This window comes from Moschus berezovskii, chromosome 24 (assembly GCF_049115385.1).
Source record: "Moschus berezovskii isolate FMDL1 chromosome 24, NW_MosBer_1.0, whole genome shotgun sequence".
NCBI classification, from domain to species: domain Eukaryota; kingdom Metazoa; phylum Chordata; class Mammalia; order Artiodactyla; family Moschidae; genus Moschus; species Moschus berezovskii.
The window spans coordinates 51,102,546-51,126,883 of record NC_142483.1 but is presented as its reverse complement, the minus strand read 5'-3'; the positions used below and the strand labels follow the sequence as shown (position 1 = coordinate 51,126,883).

The window sequence follows — 24,338 nt, the reverse complement described above, 5'->3', positions numbered from 1 at the left end:
AAGGAGGGGGAAATTTGGATTGAAGAAATGGTAGAGAGAGAATCTTGATGGAGTAGATAGTTGGGATATAGTTACTGGGTGTGGATGGAGGCTGAAAACAGAGAGGAGCCTTATGGTGACGCTTTGTCTCAGTTTTGCGGGTAATGGGACCACTGACGGGGATATAAAGAGGAAGAGGGACTTTAAGGGAAAGATGATAAGTTCCATTTGTGATGCTTTGAATCTGAGGTTCCAGTGAGACAGCCCTGTGTTTAACAGCCAGTTGGGTCAGGACTGAGAGAGAAAAGTCTGTGTTGGACGCAGAGATTTGCAGACCCTCACTGTCACCCAGGGAGAGAACTTGGGGCGGACATAAGGTGAAGAGAGTGAGATGAAGTCTGGCAGCTTTGGTTACATTACAGTTTCAGGAGGAAGCCCATGTCAGACTCTGAGGAAGACAGATCAGGGAGTTGAGTGGAGAACCAGGAGACGGTAGCATTGCAGAAAGCCCAGAGAGGAGTTTCAGAAGGAACGGAACTCCAGAAAGGACAAGCAAGGTAAGAAGAGAAAAATTCTACTGGGTTTGGTCGTCAGAGGTCGTGAGTGACTTTGGCATGAGCAGTTTCTCTGAAATGATTTGGGTAGAAGCCAGAAAGCAGTCATTTGAAGACAGTGAGGAGGGAGGTGAGAGAATAGTTAGCCCTGTCCATCTCCAAGAGAAGATGAGTCAGAATCGATCCAGGATGGGACGGTGTGTCTGTTAGCCACACAGCTTATGGGCTCTCAGTTCCCCAACCAGGGACTGAACCGGGTCCATGGCAGTGAAAGCCCAGAATCCTCACTACTAGGCTGCCAGGGAACTCCCCATTAGTTTGTTTATTAAAGATAGGAGAGACTTTTAACCTAGTTAGGATGAGAAAGACAGGCCAGTAGAGGGAGAGAGTGCAGGCAGGAGAAGGATCAGATGGTTGAGGCAAGGCCCCTGGGGAGAGTGGAGTTCACATCATAGCAGGGAGGGTGTGTGTTTCTCTGTATATAGACACGCCCATCTATGTTTTATATGTATATTGTTATAGAACTTTACCTTGTTATATAGCTGTATAGTAAACTCCTGCCTTTGACTTTTAGGATGATGGATTCAAACTGTTTATTTAAATGAGTACAACTTTGTTCCCCCTAGAATAGTTTGCAGTGAAATTTGACATGGGGGTTATATTCCAAGGAAACAGGGCACTGTCCATTGGGTGGGATAGATCCTGCTTTACTTGTAGACCCACAGGACAGATACTTAGAATAGGATTGGCCTCAGTTGAGTTTCTGATTTGGAATGCCAGTGGGAGCCACACTGAGTTTATTTTAGCCCATTTGCCTGTGTTTATTTGACTAAGCAGTAACAGAATCCAAAGTTAAAATTGTAACAGTGTAAGGATGCTTTTGGGTATTGGTGAATTTAGTTAGTTCAGTCGCTCAGTCGTGTCCGATTCTTTGCAACCCCATGGACTGCAGCACGCCAGGCTTCCCGGTCCATCTCCAACTCCTGAAGCTTGCTCAAAATGAGTCCATTGAGTCAGTGATGCCATCCAACCATCTCATCTTCTGTCGTCCCCTTCTCCTCCTGCCTTCAATCTTTCCCAGCATCAGGGTCTTTTCCAATGAGTCAGTTCTTGGTGAATTTAACAGTGTGTAATGTGGAATAGCAGGGATAGGAGGAGAGTGGGAATGGAGAAAGCGAAGTTAGAATTAGTATCATAGATGAAAATGGTAAGGACCTGCTTGGAAGGAAAATTGAAGGTTGGATTCAAGGGATAGTGTAAAGAAAGTTTGATTAAGAAGTAGGAATCCCTGAGGCTGAGTTTTCAACAAAGGTTCCACGTCTGGAGATTGGAAAACAGGAAAGCATAGAGTATTCATGGGGATGAGGTTGCTTTTATCCACTCTTAGTGCATGACAAGAGATCCACCAAATGATTTTGTTCAGAGCCCGAGGAGTAAGATTTGAGTCATTCTCGTTGGTCGATAGTTGAAAATGGGGAGGAAAGGCTGTGTGTAACAAAAGAAGATTGACTACATTTGGTGTAAAGTCCTGGTCAAAGAAAAAAGAGAACCAGAATAGTACATTTTCACAGAAAAGAGAGAGTCTGTGCTAAATTGAAAATCATAGGAGAATTCGTCCAAAATAAACTTTTATTATTTGCCTAAGGATATGTTCTTATACTTGGGATATAAAGATACAAGTTGTGGCAACGTGGTTAAGAGCGTGAACTGGAACCAGATTCTTAGGATCTGGATCTCAGTTCCAGTACTTGCTGGCCAGGGGATATTAGGCAAATTACTTCATCTTTGTGTACCTCAAGGGGTTACTTTGTGAATTAAAGGAAAATAACCATCTAGCTTTGCTAAGTGCCCAAATGATGGTAGTAATATTAGTGTGAGGTCTCATCTTTTCTGTCATCTTGAAAGTTTGTTTTGATTCTATGAAGATCATTCTCAAAGCACTGTTCAGTTTTATAGATATTAACAGCAAAGGTGAGGGTCTCTCCCCTTTTACAGAATTAGTACCTTTTGAATTGGGTCCTGATATGTTGCCAGAGCTTGATCGTTATTTCTCGACTGTCTTCCTTGGAATGATCTTCATGTTTAGAAACCTGGTCCAGTGCTTACTAGATTTACAGGTAATTTCTGAACCTGAATTTCCAGTTCCTGAATTTTCCTATTAACCTTACTTAAAAGTTTGGGTCATATCAGCCTAAAGACCATACAGATACTTCAATGATTTAGGCTCCTGAATACTTCTGATTTCGCTCATGTCTTATGCTAACTTTTAAATTAACTAACCTTTTTTTGTAGTAAAATAGGGCCTGGCGTGCTGTGATTCATGGGGTCACAAAGAGTTGGACACAACTGAGCGACTGAACTGAACAGAACTGAAACATAATATGAAGTCAGTCATTTTGGTCATCTTCAAGTGTACAATTCAGTGACGTTAAATACATTTAAACTGCTGTGCAGTCATGACCACTGGGCATCCTCAGAATTTTTTCAGCGTCCTTAGTGAAACTCTGTACCCATTAAAATAACAACTCCCACCCCCTCCTTCCCACACTGGACACCACTTTTCTACTTTCTATCTCTGTGGTATTTGACTGTTTTAGAGACTTGAGATAAGCAGAAGCATTTAATATTTGTCCTTTTGTGTCTGGCTTATTTCACTCAACAATGTCTTCAGAATTCATCAGAGTTGTTGCATATAGTCAGAGCTTCCTGCTGTTCAAAGGATACATAATATTCCATTGTATGGAAGATATATGTACATTTTCTTTATCCATTCATCTGCTGATGGACATTTGGGTTGTTTATACCTTTTGGCTCTTATGAGTAATATTGCTATGAACATTTGGTGTGTGAATATTTCTTTGAGTCTTTACTTTCAGTTCTTTTATGTATGTACCCAGAGGTAGAATTATTGGGTTAAGTGGTGATTCTGTGTTTCATTTTTATTAACCTACCTTTGTACTGAACTTAGTTCAGTCCTGTGGTCCTTTATTGTTTTATCTTTTTTGTTTTGTATCTGTGAGAGTGGGTTAAAACTAATCTGTGGTAGCTCTTTGACACAATTGTATCCTGAGGGGAAGGTGCTGGTGTTGCTACTTTGAAGTGTGGTTTGTGTACCTATACTTTGACTGTTTAAACATATATCAGTATATCTAGTATTATGGCTAAAAGTATCAGTTCAGTTCAGTTCAGTCGCTCAGTCGTGTCCGACTCTCCGCGACCCTATGAATCACCGCACGCCAGGCCTCCCTGTCCATCACCAACTCCCGGAGTACACTCAAACTCATGTCCACAGAGTCGGTGATGCCATCCAGCCATCTCATTCTCCGTCGTCCCCTTCTCCTCCCGCCCCCAACCTTTCCCAGCATCAGAGTCTTTTCCAGTGAGTCAACTCGTCGCATGAGGTGGCCAAAGTATTGCAGTTTCAGCTTTAGCATCAGTCCCTCCAATGAACATCCAGGATTGATCTCCTTTAGAATGGACTGGTTGGATCTCCTTGCAGTATAAGGGACTCTCAAGAGTCTTCTCCAACACCACAGTTCAAAAGCATCGATTCTTCGGCGATCAGCCTTCTTCACAGTCCAACTCTCACATCCATACATGACCACGGGAAAAACCATTGCCTTGACTAGACGGACCTTGGTTGGCAAAGTAATGTCTCCGCTTTTTAATATACTATCAAGGTTGGTCATAACTTTCCTTCCAAGGAGCAAGCGTCCTTTAATTTCATGGCTGCAATCAGCATCTGCAGTGATTTTGAAAGCATATTATTTTAGTGATTTTTAAAAAAATTTTGAATGAGACTTGAAATTTCTAATCCAATTCTGAGAATATAAAGAAATCCTGTTGTAAACAAACACGAAATTAACATATGATACAGTATTATTTGGAGAAGGAAATGGCAACCCACTCCAGTATTCTTGCCTGGAGAATCCTATGGACGGAGGAGCCTGGTGGGCTACAGTCCATGAGTTCGCAAAGAGCCGGACACGACTGAGTGACTTCACTTACTTACTTCACTTGCAGTATTATTTGGGCTTCCCTTATGGCTCAGCTGGTGAAGAATCCGCCTGCAATGCTGGAGACCTGCCTGGGCTGGGAAGATCCCCTGGAGAAGGGAGAGACTACCCACTCCATTATTCTGGCCTGGAGAATTCCATGGACTGTATAGTCCATGGGATCGCAAAGAGTCGGACACGACTGAGTGACTTGCACTTCACTTTACAGTATTATTAACTAAAGTACAGGTTTTATTCAAATCTTACAAAATTTTATGTAGGATCTATTATTTGTTTTCATACCTTATTTAAAATTTCACATTATATTTAGTTGCGTTGAGCAACATTAGCTGCATGCAACAAATTCTGATAAATTCTCTTTTCTTTTTTATTCTGTTACACATATTTTCTAACTTTATTTGTTATGAATTCTTACATACACTCATCATTTAGGTGGACATTTAATTTCCATATACATGGATTTTTTAAAGTATCTTTGACATTAAATTCTCATTTTGATACTAATTTCTCATTTAAATGCTTTCTTTGCAGTCATGCTCTGTGTTTTTCCAGTCTTGTAACTTTCCTGGGGCTTTCAGTGGCTAAGACAAAGGTCTGTCTTGGTAAATGTCATATTGCACTTGGAAATATGTGGGTTAATTTCAAATGTTTTTGATATTGATTTCTAACATAATTCCACAGTGTTAAGAGAACAGACTCTGTATGATTTCAATGCCTTTAGACCAGGAAATTTTTGCACCTTGTTTTATGTCCCTGGATATGTTCCAGTGTCTCCTGGTTTATTATCTATGGGAATTTGAATAGAATTTGTATCCTGCTGTTGTGTGAAAATTGTATAAACCCTAATTATGTTGGATTGGTTCACAGTGTTTTTCAGGTCTATTACATCTTTCTACTTTTATATGTATTTTATTAATTTTTGAGAATTTGATTTTGAAACTCCAACTAAAAATATTAATTTATCTACTTAAAATGCTTCTAATATATAGTGGAACTATATGTAATTTTGTTCTGTATTTTCCAAGTCTCCTATAAATGTGTTATCATACTTTCATAATTTAAAAAAAAAGTAAAAATGTATCAGTGTAAGAATAGAGTGCACATCTTGTCTTACCAGATTGGAATGACCGTTAGCCGCTTGCTGTTCCTACTATCAGGAACCTGGAAGCTGTATAAAAAAGAAACAGATAAAGTAGTTTTGAAACCTCTTTATCTTCTTAAAGCTTGCTATATTTAATACTATCTCCAGGGGAGGTAATATCCGAGTTTTGCTTAGAGTTTGCTAAGTAGCAAAGAGAAGGGTGTGTTTGTGGCTCTGAAGCCCATGGTCTTTCTGTTGTACAGCAATTAGGTCCCTTCCCTTTTGTTGTGCAAGATAATTTATTAGAGAATAAATTTCAATTACCTATAATTCCGTTTGGTTAGAGAACTCCCATTTTAGAATAGATTGTGAGAATTGGCCACAGATATCAGAAGGATTAAATCTGCATTCTCGATAAATTTCTAAGGGAGGCTGCAAGTGTAGATGTATTTATTATGTGCTGAAGCATAACTTAGCCTTGAAGTCTTTTTTTGCAAAATACATGTTCTGGTAAGAACATGGTGATCATTCATAGAGGGGGAAAGAAGGTGGAGAGTGCAGGTGTATTTTTAAATTACTTATTTATTTGGCGGCACTGGGTCGCTTGGTTGCTGAGTGGGCTTTCTCTAGCTGCAGTGAGTTGGTGCCCGCTTCATTACTGTGAGAGGCTTCTCACTGCAGAGGCTTCTCTTGTTGTGGAGCATCAGCTCTAGGCGGGCAGCCTTCAGTAGTGGTGCAGGGGTTTAGTTTCCCACAGCATATGGAATCTTCCCCGACCAGGGACTGAAGCCGTGTCCCCTGCATTGCCAGGTGAGTTCCTATCCACTGGACCACCAGGGAAGTCTGAGTGTAGGTGTTTTAAAGGTAGAGGTCATTGGAAAGTTCATGTGAGAAAACTAATTGCTCTGGTGATGACAGTGTGAGAGCTTAAGGATGGTGGGTTGCAATTCACTTTGCAGGGTTTTTGCTACTAAAACACATGTAAAACTGACTAGGAAAATGCCAAAATTGAGACAGTTGGATAAGCAGTAACTCTTACACTGTCTATGCTTCTTAGAGGCCTACTGTGACCTTGCCTGGCAAAACCCATTGCTCCTTCCTGCAGGTGTCCTTCTTTAAGCAGTGTGTTTGTCTCTCTCAGCTAGACTGGGAAGTCTTTAGGCAGAAATGGCATGTCTTACTCTGTATTTTTTGCACTCAGTGTAGTGCTTACACACAGTAGATCCTTCTAAAACTTGGCTGAGTCTCTTCTTAGTGTGAGTGTGCCTTCAGGCTTAATTGCTCAGTTGTGTCTAACTCTTTGTGACCCCATGTACTTAGCCCACCAGGCTCCTCTGCCCATAGGATTTCCCAGCAAGAATACTGGAGTATTCTTGCCCCTACTCCAGGGGCTCTTCCTGACACAGGGATGGAACCCATGTCTCTTGTGTCTCCTGCATTGGCAGGTGGATTCTTTACTGTTGTGCCAGCTGGGAAACCCTTCTACTATGAGACTTGGGCACAAATATTATCACAGCAAGAGAAGCAGCAGCTACTGCCCTTATCAGAGGAGGGATCTGAATCAGAGTTACAATGCGGCCAAGAACCCAGGAAACCACTCCCAGAGAAACCACAGAGAAGATTTTTTAGTTTCATGTGGTACATCAAGCTGTTTTGTTGCCTCATTTTCTTAATACACTGGCCCATGGCCTGGAAATGTCTTGTTTGTTTAGCAGACACCGAGGCATGAAAGTTGTGGGGTGACAGAAGCATGTACTTTTAATACCATATAATACGTTTAACACAGTGTAGTAAGTCACAGCAGGGGCATGTGCGTGGGGCATGACTCTGGCAGAGGGGCTGGAGGAACTCTTCCTAGAACCTAGTGTGGGCACTGACTGAGGGAAAAGGGAGAATACCTCCTGCCAGCAAGTGGCCTGTGAAGAGAAGCCGAGCCTCCCAGCCCCAGAGCTGGGGCCCAGGAGTGGAGCGGGAGGATGCAGCTGCTGAAGCTGGGGCTCACTGCGGGGAAGGCAGAGAACTGACCGGGAGAAACTTTATCTCTGTTTTTGCTCTTCGTCTCCTGTCTTTGTGCTGGTCTATGGAATTTTTGCTTTAACAGTGAGTAAGGGGGAGCCCCTGGAGTATTTTATAGAGCAAAATGATTCAGTTGATCAGAAATGTGTTTTATAAGGCAGACTGGCAGTCATGTAACCACATAGACGATGAATTGTAGAGTCGAGTCCGGAGTCAGATGGATTTGGAGGCAGTTGCAGTGTCCAAGAGATAGAGTTCTTATATGATTTCATTTATAGGCTGTGTCCAGAAGAGGCAGATTCATAGAGACGGAAAGTAGACTGATGGTTGCCAGGGGCTGGAGTTGGGTAATAGGAAGTGACGACTAATGGGTACAGGTTTTCCTTTTGGGGTGATGAAAGTATCATTAGATGGTAATGATAATTATGCAACTTTGTGAATATACGTAAAAACCCACTGAATTGTATGTTTTTAAGTGGTGAATCTGATGGCATTTTAAGTGTATCTCAGAGAGAGAGAGGAAGAGTTCCTGAAATAAGCAGAAATAGTGAGCATAAAGAAAGTGAGATGGGTTGGAGGGAAACTCAACCCAAGAGTTGACAACTTGGGTTGTCAACTCAACCCAAGGGTTGGTCAAGAATTGACAGCACCTGGAGAGTGAATATTGGTGATGCCCACAGTGAAATAGGAGCCAGCCCTGCCATTTCTAATTTGTATGATTAAACTGATGGGGAAAGAAATTCCAGAAAAAGCAAGTTTGGAGAAACCTACAATGAACAGTGTAAAATGTTTTGAATTGTCATCAAGTCAGACAGTTGTGCATAAAGGCCCAGATTTCAGGAGACTCTGGGTCTAGAAAAAGAAGTGAGTTATGGAGGGGATGTAGACTGAAGAGGTTGTCAGGCAGCTGGTGGACAACCCAGTGTCCCCACTCTTTTTGGGTCTCTATCCTCCAAACTGGTCTAGAGGTGTGGTGCTGGAGGCACTGCTTTTTAAATAAAGCTGAATCTTTCTATTACTTTTCAGGCAGAGGCAAGACTGGCAGCAAAACGGGCTGCCCGGGCAGAAGCGAGAGATATCCGCATGAGAGAACTGGAACGGCAGCAAAAAGAGGTAATTGGGGAAAATAACCCTGATTTTGTGTTGTTCCTCCCCAAATCAATACGTGGCTCGTTTCCTTCTGAAGTGAACCTGGTTCCTTTTGAAATACTGGGAATAGAGTAACCTGGTGTATGTGTTTTGATGAGCCATTCTGTGTCAGCAAGTTAAGTGCAATATTTGTTTGAGATCATAACAGCAGACACCTATATACCTCTTATCATAAGTTACTGTTGTGTTATAAGTCCTTGTAATAGCCAAAGAAGGCTTAGAGATGACAGAATTATTTACTATAGTCCTAAATGTCCTAGAATTTTGACTATATTATGATAAATACATAGTTAAGCTCTGTAGCTTAATTACATATTTAAGCTCTGTGAAATCATACAACCTTACAGTTTGTAAGCATACTTAATAATGGAGGAAAATACTCATATAAGAAAATGGAAAAAAACCCACAATTGTAGCACTCTTAGGACTCCAGTCTTGTGTTACAAAAACTAGTATCCATATACAGATCAAAAGCTACTGGAAAGAGGTGATTGCTCTCAGTACTTTGGTTTATCTATGATGGGATTATGATTGGTTTTATGTTACACTTCTGTATAGCTAATACATTTCCATCTGTTTTAACTATCAGTGAGAAAAGCAAAAATAAATTTTTTTTTTCCTAACTAGACATACAGGAATTAGGCTTCTTTAAAAGAAAACAAATACTCTTTTGGACTCTTTCCTTCTGACATTGACCTGGCTTTGAAAATTCCCATAAAAAGTATTTCTGATGTTTTAGTTCAAAGGGGGGGAAAAGCTGCAGGGCAATATTAAACACTTTATTTTGAAGTTTGTGGTGAATTTTCTGTTAATGAGTTAAAGAGATGTATATAGAGTCCATATTGTCACAGCTCAAAAACAAAGCCAAAGCAGTTAATGTATTGCTAATTTTTTTTTTTTTTTTTTTACCTCATAGCTTCAAATATTGAATGCAGTTCTTGGCTTGAGATGAAATGTTACAATACAATGTGTTGTCTTTCATACTCCTAAAATTGTAGTAAACTATAAGTATAGAGTTATTAAATTTATTTGTAGTTATCTAAACTGCAGACTGAACATATTTAGCTTAGTATGTTGTGATTTTGAATGTGTAACTTTGAATTAACAGTCATTGCCTTTAAGGACAAATGTATGTGATTAATTTAAGACTTTCCATAGCAGGCAGTATGTTGGAAAACTTGAGTTTGTGAAACTTTTGCATTTGTAGCACTCTCATCATTCCTTTGACCGGAAATGGGGACAGATTCAGAAGTGGCTGGTAGGCCAGAATTGCCTGCCCTGCATGTGGTGATCAATTGCTGAAATATGCAATCTCAAAGTAAAACATTGACTAATCATTTGCCAAGTAGGAGTGTTTGTCATGTTTGAACCTAAAGGTCAGCGAGTGTCTCCTCTGCCTGTAGTGGACCAAATGTGTGCTTGGAGTCCAGCCATTTTCACTGTAGTTACAGCCTCACACTCATCTCATAAATGCCCCTGACCAAGAGAGATTGAGTAGATGAATGTGTTTTCTCTCTGTGGATTTGTTCTTCTGTCCCTAAAATTTGCCTAGCCCTCTCCATCCCGCCTTCTCCTCCCATGTCCCTTTCTTCTTTTCTCTCTTTTTTAAAAAGCTATATCATCAGGTTCTTCATAGAAAGATGAACCAAATCATTCTTTCATCCCCTCTGAAAATTACTTTTATTTTGTTAGTTCTCTGTTTCCTTTCAAGTCTTACACTGTCACTCCCAAATTTGTTAGCTGCAAGAGCAAATTGCAACCAGTAATGTATGAGTTACTGTGAGTCATTCCTAAATTTGAGCTTTTTTCAGTGTTGATAAGTGCCCGAGCTGCCTCTGACTGCAGGGGTTCTTAGCTTGGTGTGTGAATAGGCTTGGGGGATGGGGTAAGAACATCTCATTCCAAGTTTTGAGTATGTGTATGTTTTCATGTGAAATGGCCACAAGAATTTTTGTCATCAGATTCTCAGAAGGAGTCTGTGATCCCTAAGAGGTTAAGAACCACTGTTTAATTGCTACTTAAGAAGCAACTTTCATAAGCAAACCCCTTCTAGAATAGCATTTTAAGGTATAACCAGAATTTAAATATTTGATTGTATTTACCTACAAATTTTAAAACTTCATCATACTTCTCATTGTGATATTTTAGAAAAGAGAGAAAAAAGATGTTTGGTTACTTAAAATTAAGCAACTCCTCATGTATGTGTTTGTTATTTTGGAGTGGAATCTGTCCTTTCTTGTTATTAAAGCTAGCTTATCTTTTTATTCAAGTGTCTTCTGCATGTTACTGGCTTAATATTACTGATGATGTCTTAAGAATATTTTTGCATGAGTTAAGAGAAATAATTCTTAATTGCAAAGTGAAAATATTAATTTCTTCTTATAATTATGTATTATAGTTCTAAAATTAAATTGCCTAGGATTTTAATATCTTAGGGCAGATCAAAGCATTAAATAATAAAAGCCTATGTTAAAAGTCTGATATTTAATTCTTACGTCGAAAGGAGCAGTTTGGGTTAGGGCTTAAAATGCAGGTGTCCAAGTCTTAGATAATAGGTTGGATTTGGACAGACAGAGAAGGTGGGTTTTAGTTTCAGATAGAATAATTTACATTCCGACCCCTTCTGGCACTTCGTTCAAACTGATTTTTCCTCTAACTTCTTATCTTATCCTTGTCTTTCTGGCTGCTTTCTGTCTATGAACTTATCATAGAAGTTGGCATGTGAGCGTCACAGTGTAATATATAAATTACTAATAAATTTATAATAAATAATGCTTAGACAAACAATTGGGTTATCGATGACTAGAAGGAAGAATCTTCCTATATTAAAATTTTCTCCTAATTGTAGCACTTTTCTGCCTGTGAGTAGGCTGTTGGGATGTGAATAGGGAACACAAGAGCATGAGGCTCAGGAGGGAAGCTAATGTTGAGTGCATATCTGTATGCCAGCATTGTGCTCATACCTTTTACATATGTGTGCAGTCCCCATTGTAAGCTAGGTCCACGCTCTCCATTTTATAGGTAGGTGATAAAGGATTGGCAAAGTGAACAACTTGTTTAGTTGTTGGCAGAGCCAGAATTCAAAGGGATGTGAGGGTGCCCTGTGTGCTGATGGTGGAGTGGGAGGTGGATGGACCAAGAAGAAAAGGGACTGTGTCTTTCTGGGCCCCCAGATAGTCTTAGGTTAGCCAGTACTTCTGTTTGTAAACTGGGTGTCTGAAGCAGTGACGTGTTGGGAATCTGCAAGAGCAAATACAGTTTGTGAAGTTTCCTAATTTAAAACTGAGGGGCCATACGACCCAGCAATCCCACTGCTGGGCATACACACGGAGGAAACCAGAATTGAAAGAGACATATATACCCCAGTGTTCATGGCAGCACTGTTTACAATAGCTAGGACACGGAAGCAACCTAGATGTCCATCAGCAGACGAATGGATAAGAAAGCTGTGGTACATATACACAATGTAATGTTATTACTCGACTATTAAAAAGAACGCATTTGAATCCATTCTAATGAGGTAGATGAAACTGGAGCCTATTATACAGAGTGAAGTCAGTCAGAAAAACACCAATACAGTATACTAACACATATATATGGAATTTAGAAAGATAGTAAGAATGACCCTATATGCGAGACAGCAAAAGAGTACACAGATATAAAGAACAGACCGTTGGACTCTGGGAGAAGGCGAGTGTGGGGTGATTTGAGAGAATAGCATTGAAACATGTATATTACCATATGTGAAATAGATGTTCAGTCCAAGTTCAATGCATGAAACAGGGCACTCAAAGCCAGTGCACTGGGACAACCCAGAGGGCTGGGATGGGGAGGGAGGTGGGAGGGGGTTCAGGATGGAGGACACATGCATACCCATGGCTGATTCATGTCAATGTATGGCAAAAACCACTACAATACTATAAAGTAATTAGCCTCCAATTAAAATAGATGAATTAATCTAAAAAAAAAAAAAACTGAGGGGGATAGCTCCACCCTTGAATTAAATGTTTATTGTCAGAGATGTCCAGGTGTATTCAGAGGACTGTGAGCTTTAAAAAAAAAAAAAAACTTCAAGAGAACTTTTAAAAACGGTATATTTCATTTCCATTTATCTAACTTAAATGTATCAAACATAATTTTCCAGGAAGCCTTAAAAGATAGATACCCCTCTTTGAAGGCATTGTCCTGTTCGTTCATCCTTTATCCTCATAAGGATTCCCAAGACAGTGAAAATATTTTGTCTTCTGAACTGTGGAAGAGAGGGATATTCTGCCTTGTAATTGGTACCTAAAAACATTGCTGAAATCTTTTTCTATTGACTTTCTGGTGATTAATTTTTAAAAAAGCCTTTTGGCAGTTTTAATGCTGCTGCTGCTGCTGCTAAGTCGCTTCAGTCGTGTCCGACTCTGTGCGACCCCATAGACGGCAGCCCACCAGGCTCCCCTGTCCCTGGGATTCTCCAGGCAAGAATACTGGAGTGGGTTGCCATTTCCTTACTCCTTTAGAAATACCTGGGAAATGAAGCTTTCTTTGTGTTCCAGAGTACAAAACAAGGATACCTTGCCCCTTTCTTCATGTTCTTTCTGTGTAATTAAATCTGGATTTGGCCAGTGTAGGATAGTATCTTGATTGGTTCAGTGGTGTGGTGAGTCAGAAGATCTGAATGCTGGTCCAGCTTTCTAATTTTGTTGACTCCTGAGCGACTGAACTGAACTGAACCTTTTTGTGGTGCAGTTTTTTGTTTTTTGTACTATAAAATGAAAGGATCAGACTAGATGATCTCTAACAATCCTCTAGCTCTTAAAAATAATTCTAGATTTGGTGCTAGAGTCTTTTCGTTTTATACAAGGGTTTCCTTCTGTTCCTCCCTATCTGCCACTGTGCAGTAGCATTCCAGGTAAAGGCAATAATTAAAGACCACGTGGAATGCCTGTCTTTCTGTGGAAGAGTAGTGTTCCATGGCAGACTCTTAGTGAAATATGTGCTTGGAGTCTTTTTGGTGTAATAAAAATTTGTTCTGAGCTTGCCTCACCATGCATATGGTAGCCACTAGCCATATGTGGGTAATTAGGTTTCAACTTGAATTGATAAAAATTAAAAATTTCGTTCCTCAGTTGCACTTCTGACAGTTTAAATGCTTAGTAGCCACCTGTGGCTGGTGGCTGCCATATCAGATAGCACAAACATAGAGTGTTTCCACTGTTGATGAAAGGTCTGTTGAATAGTGCTGGTTTCAGGCATAGTTTATGACTATGGAATGAACTGTATTCTGTCACTTTAAATTAGCCAGCCTGTATGGGCTTACATTTTATTCTGTAGTTTTCTGAACTCATTAGGTCATTTTTTCAAATTGTGCTATAAAGAAAGCTGTGTAAATCTAGAGATATTCCGATACTTACTGTGTTATTATTTAGAGTTATTTTTATAATAGGCATAATTAAGGATAAATATGAATTCATCTGTCTTTGCTTCATGTTTAATGGGATGTGCTCTTTAGAGGCAGGTTTTTAAAAGTGCTCCTGTGTGGTAGGTGGAATGAAAAGAAAGGATAGAATAAAGAGAAGACTGAACATTAAACCTTGTATTGATATGTCACCCTGGTATCCCAAATAACACTAGGAGGGGGCACACAGAATTAACTTCAGCTAACAAAACTAACTAGCCTAGAACTTGTTACCACTTAGTAAGCTGTACCTGCCCTGCTGGGCTAACATTCATGCCCCGCAAAGTTTTGTCATACATCACCTGATAGTCAAAGAGAGGAAAGAAACTTGCTTGGCTTCTTACAGATTACATGTGTTTATTATATAACAAAACTGTGAATCAGTGATGAATTCCTAAAGATCAGAACACCATGTTGAATATTGAATTATTGAATCATCCTGGTACATATAAACAGACTTATGAACAGATTTGATCAAATGCATCAATGTACACGACATATGACAAGAAGGCGTTTTTTGGAATTGTATTCAAAGATCATGACCAAAACAAAGCATTAAATTGTGGTATTTCAGTTGAATTACTGTCACTGGATTCGCGATGAATGATCAGGCGTAGCCACATCTAATTATTCCATCTGCATGATGATCATGCTGTACTGTCATGGGGTGTTGAAGTTTTGGTGTGTTTTGGGAAAAGTGGTGTCGATTAACTGTGAACCCAGTTGGCCAGTTGTGTGTAGATTCTTAGTCAGTGTGAATTGACACTCCAAACTTTGAAATTCTGAAAGATCAGAAGTTTCTTACAGTTGATTAGGTTCTAGGGACTAGTCATTTAATTTCATATGACTCAGTACTTAATGCCACAGTGCGAATAGCTGAATATGGAAAAAATTAGAATTACATTTATTTAGTCAGTTGGATTTTTTTTGTGTTTTGTTTTTACAATCCTCATAAGGCATAACTTCTGAAGCAACTTTATCAACTCTAAAGTATTTACTCAGTTTCTCATAATTATAAGTAGTTTTCGTATTAACAATACACAGTCAGGGGCTATTTCATTTAGTTGTTCTTTGCTTTCCCAGTTAGAGTGGTAAAAGAAAAAACGTTTTTGCAATGAGCACAAAATTATAACTCAAACCTTTTTAAAAGAATACATTTTCACCGTAAACTACATCTGTAATAAACATTTCTTCCTGCCTTGCATAAATGAACATCATAAATAAGAAGATAAAAGTCTGCTTTTAATGCTGACCTCAATTTCTGTTGGTTAAGTATACTTACTTATTTTTATCTTGGTATATTGAGCTCTCTTGGTCATCTATAGAGTACATTCTACAGATGGCCAGACATACATACACTTGTTGAAATGAAAACATTGCTGAGATGATTTCTACTTCCCTTCCAACTGAGGGAGGGACGTGACTGCCCAAACTCAGCTTTGAGGAAACTCACCTCTCAGTACTTAGTTCTGATAGACAGCCCTCTGCTCAGTGATTAACTGTCCATGTACTTTCTCCTTTCCCAGGAAGAGTCGGAAAGGGCCAGGTATTCCCACAGATCCAGTCATCATCGTCCTTCTCTGGTTTGTAGTGACCTACACGCTTGCCTCTGATACTTTCCCTCATCAGCTTGCTGCAGTCACTCACACACCTTTACTGTGTTTGTTTTTATCTTATCAGGGAGTTGAGGATGCATTGTCCATTCGAAGTCTTGGCAGTCACAGGGTTGGTATTTTAAGTTGTTTACACCTTAATAGCAAAGCTATCCCTTTGTCTTTTCTAAAAAATAGAGAAAATATTGGCAAAGTTCTTTTCATTGAAAAGTGATATTTTCTCTCAAATCATTGCTATAAGTAAATCAATTCTAAAATCGTAAATATTTTCATCTATTAACATGTATATTTACTTTTTTCTATAAAAGGACTTTTGATTTTGAAAAATCATCACAAAATAATAAAACTGATTTTATAAAATAACACCTGCATGGTTCTAGCTTTAAGATTTTTCCTACTTTCAGATTTTTTTAAATGATGATTTTTTAATGAAATTTATTATTTGGGGGCATGGGTGACTAATTATAGTTTTATTCAGTGGAAAACTTGAACTGATTTTTAAAATGCCTGTCTTACCATATTTATAGAAATGATCATGCTTCAGTATTTTGATTAATATTTTGTAGTTTTTCTCAGGTTTTTAGTGTACATCATTGTAAATCAAAATAAATGAGAAATTGTTCATTAAAGGCTTGCATATTGTGCCAAAATAGCTGATCTCTGTTCTTAATGAGTTGTTCTTTAAGCCTTAGAGCAATGCTTTTAATTTGTACATTATTAATATAGTATATGTGCTTATATCTAGATTTTTTTCATCAGTAAAATTCTGTTCTTGTGAAGATCTGTATTTGTTAATATCCCCAGGTCTACTTTTCTTCCTATCTTATATAATATTCCTATCTTGTATTTTTTTCCTATCTTGAAAATACACTGTATTAAACTGAGTGTGTTCTGGTATACTAGTTATTGATATGTTTGCATTCTTAAATAGTCTTTTACTCTGGTTACATTTCTTTTTTTTTTTTAATTCACTTACATTCTTAAGACCGTGTTTTATTTTTTAGATAATTTCCCTTTGTTACAATCTGTTGCACATTGGCTGAGTGCAGCTTTTCCCATAAATTTTGCACATGCGTATGCACTAAATTGAATGGCAGGCGAGATGATGTTTTCTGAATGTACAATTCTTCCCAGGAGTGGTTATCTCTCTTATTGGTGAATGTAATCTACTGTCTTTTTGGAATAAATTAGTAAGCTAGTACTTGAATCATAAACGTTTGGGTTGATTATAAAAGTTTATTTATAAGAATATTAAAAAGCCTTTATATAAATCTAACTAGTGGTTTAAAAATGATTTTAAAGGAAAAGAGCTTTAAGGTAATAAATTTATCATGCTTCTCCCTAGAGAGATTTTGGTACTTTTTTTTCTCACAGTGAGTTAACAAAAGCTTAAAAGTTGAGCTTGGAGGGCTTTGAAAATAATCCCATCTCACCTTTTTTAAAAAAAAATATGACTTATTGTAATGTTCATAGTGTGAAGTTCACAGTCTTCAAGCTGGTTATTTGTAAATTTGCATGGGAAATTTACATATTAGTTTAACCTAATGGTAAAGCCATCCAAGTTCAACCTAATTTGTTTTTTTTTTGTTGTTGTTGTTTTTTTTTTTTTTGGTTATTCATTTTATTTTATTTTATTTTATTTTTTTCTATGTAATTATTTTTTATTGGAGGCAAATTATTTTACAATATTATATTGGTTGGTTTTGCCATACATTGATATGAATTTGCCCCGGGTTTACATAAGTTCCCCCTCCTGAACCGCCCTCCCACCTCCCTCCTCCCTTTATCCTCCCTCTGGGTCATCCCCGCATGCCAGCCCCGAGCATCCTATAACATGCATTGACCCTGAACTAGTGATTCGTTTCACATATGACAACATACGTGTTTCAATGCCATTCTCCCAAATCATCCCACCCTCACCCTCTCCCATAGAGTCCCAAAGACTGTTCTATACATCTGTGTCTCTTTTGCTGTCTCGTATACAGGGTTATCATTTGCATCTTTCTAAATTCCATATATATGTGTTAGTATACTGTATTGGTGTTTTTCTTTCTGGCTTACTTCACTCTGTATAATATATAAAACAAATCTATAAACAAAAAATAAATCTGCAGTTAAATAAGGAATTGTTTACTCAGTGTCTATAAAATGAGATTGATTTTCATTTCATGGAAATTACATCGTTAAATAAATTTAAGATATAACTAGAACTCGAATAGTATTTTATTTCATTATGGTAGTTATGAAAATTTGCTATTATTTAGCAAAAAGTAAAACTCCTAATATTTTTAAAAAGCAGTCTGTGAACTTCAAGATTAGTAAAATTTTTACCTTGTAGAGACTTCAGTACTACTGTTCATGTACATTTAGAATATTTAAATTTTTAGACTTTCTTAGAGATGTCTGATTTGAAATGAAAGCTTACTAATAACACAGTATAAAAGAAATATAGTTGAGATAAGTTTTTTCTTTTTTCTAACTTGATAATATTGGGAGTTTTAAATTTTCATCAAATTATTGCTTTTTAGAATAACTTTACCAGCTACATTATACCGAAAATGTAGACAAGTTGTGTTCTCTGTAAAAATACATGTGATGGCTTAAAACCCTGACCTAAATTTTATTGGGGTTTGCTCTATTATTTGGGGTTTTGGTGTTTCTTTTCTAGTTATTTTTTTAAACTTATGAACTGTATATTAAAAAGTTTAAGACTTTTGGACCTTGTATTTGATACATGAACATTAGCAGTACTTGGATATGAGGAAGATGTGTTTATGGTTTTATTCCACATTCTTCGGACTTTGATCTCTCTTTTTGTCCAATTAACTGCTTTCTTTGAAAGGTGTCCTGCCTGAAGCTATGTGGGGTTAGAGATGGTATCAATGCTATAGATTTTCTGTAAAAAAATAGAGCAGAGATAGTTCAAGATGGTTCAAGATGGTATGTTTAGGGAAGGAAGATTAAATCAAAGCCCTGTGTTTAGAATTGAAACAGTGCTTCTTTAAAAAGCAATCTACCTTTAAAAAAAAAAAATCTGACTGCTTGGTCACTGCTTTTATATACTGAAATACAAGAAGACTATAAGGAAGAGATCCGAAATTAGAGAATGAGGTGACCTTGAATCAGAGTGGTAGGGATACATCACAGTTTTCACTGGTGGAGAGCTTTACTGTTGTTTTTTATTAGTTCCTATTTATGTATCAGTGGCTTTAGTATAATTTTAATGAATTTAATTTTAATATGCTTGGAATTTTTTTTTCTGTCATTTACTCCTACACTGTTTAATTCCGTGGAAGAACCCATCGAAGGATGTTCCGGGGACACATTGGAGCAGAGCCCATACACCCAGAAGTGAAGACCTTGTGGCGTGTAGCCCAGAGAAGTGTGCAGCGTTAGCACTGTGCAGTCACTGTTGACTCATAGTGCCCCAGGGGCTTGAGCCATAATAGGTCCATTCCCACAGAAACAAACACTTGCCGGACTTTTGTTTCTGTAGCCTGCTTTTTAGTACTTTTTATAATAGCAAGTTTGGAAATATTTTGTTTAGCTAGAGCCCTTAATATTTTCAGTTCTCCCTTCTTTGATGAATCATTTGTTTTTAAACAACATAAATATCAATGTCACATACTGGAGGATTCTTTTTGTTCACTGGGTGTACAACCACTAGTAGCGATTGGGATGTCCAGGTTGTGGATTTTCCTACCACCAGATTCAGCAGTTTTTAAAACTGAGGGAATTCCCTGGCAGTCCAGTGGTTAGAACTCCACTCTTCCAATGCTGGGGCCTGGATTCCATCCCTGGTCAGGGAACTAAGATCCTGCAAGCCTCACAGCGCAGCTGAATAAATAAATAAAATAAAACTGTCTGAGCTGTGCATTATATTTTGGAAAAAGAAAGTCAAAATAGATCATTTTCAGTTCAACTTGTTAAATCTTATGCTTTTACAGAAGACCAGGTATTACAGAAAGGATGAGAACTGAGACTGATTCCTACAGTGAACGTACCTGTTTTGGAGGATGGAATAGTTTATATGCAAGAATGTGTGAAATGTGTGATTTGAGTAATACATGTTTTGGTCATGGGTATTTTTTTTTTTTTTTAAACAAAAAAAGTATTTTGTTAACTGAGAGAAGTCGCAGGTGAAATTTTCATAGAGAAAGAACTTTATTTTCAGTGAAATGTCATTCACCACAGTGACTTTACCATGCACTTCATTTACCACCAAATGTACACCATTAGGCATTTTAGAAAATTTTGGATAAACAAGATTTTTTTTTACACATGTAGTAACACTTTATATTCTGTTTTCATGATAATCTAAGAAAAGTATGCAAATGCAGATATTTTGCTTCAGTACCTCTTAGTATTTATTGCAATATCATTTTCTCTGAATTTAATTTTGCAAGTGGTAAAATTATACCACTTAGCCTTATACATATGAAATACATTTTGGGGAGTTTCTGCAGTATTTTTTGTGAATGATCATCTCATTAAGCATGAATTGAAACCTTTGTTCTATCTGAACTATTAATGCTTTATTAGAACTACACTTTTAAATTTTACCTTTTAGTGTATTTTGGGCTTCTGAAAATTGCAGCCTCTATGACGGGAATACATTTTACACTGTAAACCAATATACATATGCAGAGATGTGCCTGTTTTGTATGTATATAAGTATATAAGAAATACAGAAACAAATTTTACAAAAATAATATTTACTGTATGTGATCCAATCTAGTGTTTTGTATTTTTTTATGTTGGTTGAACCCATAAATTGATTTTATGAACTACTAATGAGTTGCAGTCCACATTTAGAAAAGCATTACTTTAGATCAGGTTTCTCAGTAGTGTTCCCTAAGATCCTAAATGGGTATAAGTGTTGCAAAAGAAAGATATTTTTACCAAACTACTTGAGGAACTTGTTCATTGCTTTTGTTTTATACATTGCTCTCCTGGGTGAGATTACTTTAAAAAATCTGACTAGAATGCTTAAAAAATTAGGAAAACACAAATCTGAGTAGTTAGTTACTATTTAACTTGGTTTCTTGGATTTGACATGTGTTGCTAAACGTATTATTTTTTAAAGACCCTACAGGAAATATGGTTTTCTGGTCTTGTCATAAATTTTATATCTATTTTCTTTGATTTATATTTCATGCCACTTTTATATGTATACTATCCATTCCACACTTTGCTCTGACCAAGTTTCTAGCTTTGTTCACTATTTTTCATAGGGAAAGTTCTTGAGAAGGTTCTGCCGAGTATGTGCACAAGCAGATCCAAGGGAACTCTCCCCATTTTAATGCTACAGTTGTTTTTTGTCTTTTGGTTTTTTGTTCGTTTGCTTGTTAAGTTTCATTATACTAGCTATGTGTCCCTGCTTCATTGCTTCTCCATGACTTGCTTTTGCATGTTTCACATGATGGACAATGATGGTCACAGACTTTTAGGATGCTTAATGCCTGCATTTAAAGGCTTCCTTGGGTGTTTTGTGCTGTAGTGTACTAGGGTGAATCATCTGAACGTTACTGATTATAAATTCTGGTTTTGAATGAGAACATTCAGTTTTTCCTGTACATGCAGTTTAACAATATCCTATACTAGGAAAGAGTGAGGCGGGAGAGTATTCTCTAATTCAGATGTCCCAGCTGTTTTGTTTAGTAATTTGGGGCTTTTAAAGTAGTGTTGGATTTTTCATAACTTTATGAATGTTGCTTCTCCCCCCCCCTTTTATATTTCTGATTTTGGAAATGTAACCAACTTTCACCTTTTCCTGAAATCCAGTATGATGCTCTTAAGGAGAGATCATCAAGACTTTCATCATTAGTATGTATTGCATGACTTTGTGTTAAATATAGTTTCACTTTATAAACAATTGGTGGTGCTAATCCTAGATATGTTTAACTTTTTCACAGGTCTGTTGTGATGTTTGGGGGAATTATATGACTAACAGCAAATTCTAGTGTGCAGTTGTGGCATGATTTAGCACTTGAATAGCTTTGCCTTTTAGGATCTCAGGATCAGATAAAAATTTTTTGCTTTCCTATTCAGGACTAAGATTGGTAGTAGTATCTTTTCTTCAAATGATGAGTCACCCAGCTGACACATACTCATTGCCCTGGAAGACATGTTTCCAGCGGTGTTTTGAGATGTACCGAACTACAGCAGCTTGTTTTACAACTACACCTGCTATGTTTTATGTTCTTTGTCACAAGCCAGCAGGTGTGAAAGGATTCAGGTGACAACTGAAACATCAGTTCCGACCACTCATTTTTTGCTTTATTTGGTTTATTTTTGATGGCATGTCATTTTGGCCAAGGAAGTTTACTTGTAGTGTGTTTTTCTTGGGTTAATGTGTCCATAGGTTGCCACAGCTCTTATGTTCAGAGTAATAATGTCTAAAAGAAAGATATGTACTTAAAAAAACGAAAATGAGTTTGTAATCACTGATTCAGGATCTAGCTGTGCATGTTTCAGGTGATGTGTGTAGAGCGGGCTGTGGATAGCTAGGACCCTTCTAGCTGCATCTCCTCCCTTCAGACCAAAGGTGCGTATCCACATTGGACTTCTTACCTGCCAGTTGCCCTGTTTAGTGGTATTGCTGTCCTCTGTCCCCTCACATGCACTTGGCTCTGACTCCTAGAAGTTCCATCCAAGGACTTGGATGTCAGGTTATTATCTAATGATGCTGCTGCTGCTTGAGACAGACCACGCTGTGTAGGCTGCTTTCCGCTGAGCAGCACATGCTGTGGGGCCCGGTAACTCAGGTGAAGAGGACTGTCTTGGGCAGTGCTGTGTCACGTTTTCTGTTCTCATCTTGCTTTGGTGGATACACAAGATTGCTCTTTGGCCTTTAGGTAAGGAGGACTGCAAAAGGAAGTGGCCTGTCTTGTCACTCGTGCCTTTGTAAAGAAGCAGAGACTCAAATGAGGTGTGGAGTGAAGGTCCCCACTTAAAGCCTGCTGGCTCTGAGTCCTAATTAAGTGTTCAGTTGACTCGACACTGAGCTGGATGGCACAGAGGGGATGAGGGGGAGTGCTGGTGTGTAGGCAGGCTGTGTGTCTTGGCCAGGTTCCCACTAACAGGTGGGGGGTAGAGTGCATGCATGTAGACTACTCTGTCTCATGTGGGCCTCTTTCAATGTGTGATTTTAAGATGAATTTTATTGTCTTAAAACTTCACTGTACCATCTTTAAAGTTCAATATTTACTTCCAGAATCATTCATACAGTCACTCTTACGGAATGAAGAAGAGATCTTCTGGTTCTCATAAAGACCCACTGGTTAGTTCTGCTATGTCTCATATCACAGTATTTTGTGTGGTTGTAAAATTCACTGATCCTCTCAGGGAAATTAAGAATTATGACTGCATTGGTGTGCTCTTCAGGCATTATTGAAACCTGATAACATACTGAAACGTGACTTACCAGAACCTTATTTAAAAATAATTTTGTTTTCATTTACAAGATTTAATATCAAGTTAACATATGATGGGCTTCGCTAGTAGCTCAGCTGGTAAAGAATCCGCCTGCAATGCAGGAGACCCTGGTTCAGTCCCTCGGTCGGGAAGATCCCCTGGAGAAAGGTATAGGATACCCACACCAGTATTCTTGCCTGGAGAATTCCATGGATAGAGGAGCCTGGCAGGCCCCAGTCCGTGAGTTGCAAAGAGTTGGAAATGACTGAGCGACTTTCACTTCACTAACGTTTGCTAACCCTGGTGGCTCGAGTTAGGAAAGTGTCACACTAAGTTCATTAATACTGTATTTTCATCTATGAATTGCCCTTTGGAGGACTGTACCTTAAGAATGGGTTTAGTGAGATTCTTATAACTTATTTTGGAAATTTGAATTGATTTAGTTGTGGTATTGGGCTTCCCTGGTGGCTCAGACAGAATCTGCCTGCAATGCGGGAGACCTGAATTCAATCCCTGGGTTGGGAAGATCCCCTAGAGGAGGGCATGGCAACCCACTCCAGTATTGTTGCCTGGAGAATCCCTGTGAACAGAGGAGCCTGGTGTGCTACAGTCCATGGGGTTGCAAAGAATCATACACGACAGAGCGACTAAACACAGTTGTGGTGTTATAGGCAGTACCAAACTCACATGTAGCTATCATTCTGAATGATTGTTTTTATAGATTTGAGATTTAGGGAACTTGACATGAATTTTCTGGTAGAAACAACAAAGTTTATGATGGCAGAATTCCCATGCCGTCTTGCAGAAAATTCTTCAACCTACAGTGTAATTAAACTGTAGGACTAATAGTGCTCTCCATTCCAGCCAACCTGCTAAATGCCGTTGCCTGTGGAGGAAAAAAATTGTCTACAGTGCCCATTTGGGGTGCTGGGAACACCTCTTCCCTGTCGAGTTGCAACAGCACTGGCAGAGGAAGTGCAGCCCAAGCTCCTTGCTAACTCAGGGCTCCCTTTGCTAGGGCTCTGACCACAGGTGAGGTGGAGAGAAGGGTGGGAACCTTTGGCTGGTAGA

The 24,338-nt window shown here is 38.4% G+C and overlaps 1 protein-coding gene across 19 annotated transcripts in view; it reads left to right on the top strand.

The window, feature by feature from the left end:
- Positions 1-24,338, top strand: part of LRRFIP2 (LRR binding FLII interacting protein 2) — a 114,118-nt gene that overhangs the window by 39,287 nt on the left and 50,493 nt on the right. For 9 of the 19 annotated variants that reach the window (XM_088831539.1, XM_088831540.1, XM_088831537.1 and 6 more), the window contains 6 exons: positions 8,673-8,759; positions 10,003-10,053; positions 15,765-15,821; positions 15,919-15,963; positions 21,636-21,677; positions 23,068-23,133. In XM_088831539.1, coding sequence (XP_088687665.1) covers positions 8,673-8,759; positions 10,003-10,053; positions 15,765-15,821; positions 15,919-15,963; positions 21,636-21,677; positions 23,068-23,133 — 348 coding nt within the window. The remainder of the gene's footprint in view (positions 1-8,672; positions 8,760-10,002; positions 10,054-15,764; positions 15,822-15,918; positions 15,964-21,635; positions 21,678-23,067; positions 23,134-24,338) is intronic. The other 10 variants (XM_088831546.1, XM_088831548.1, XM_088831544.1 and 7 more) reach the window with 3 other exon arrangements.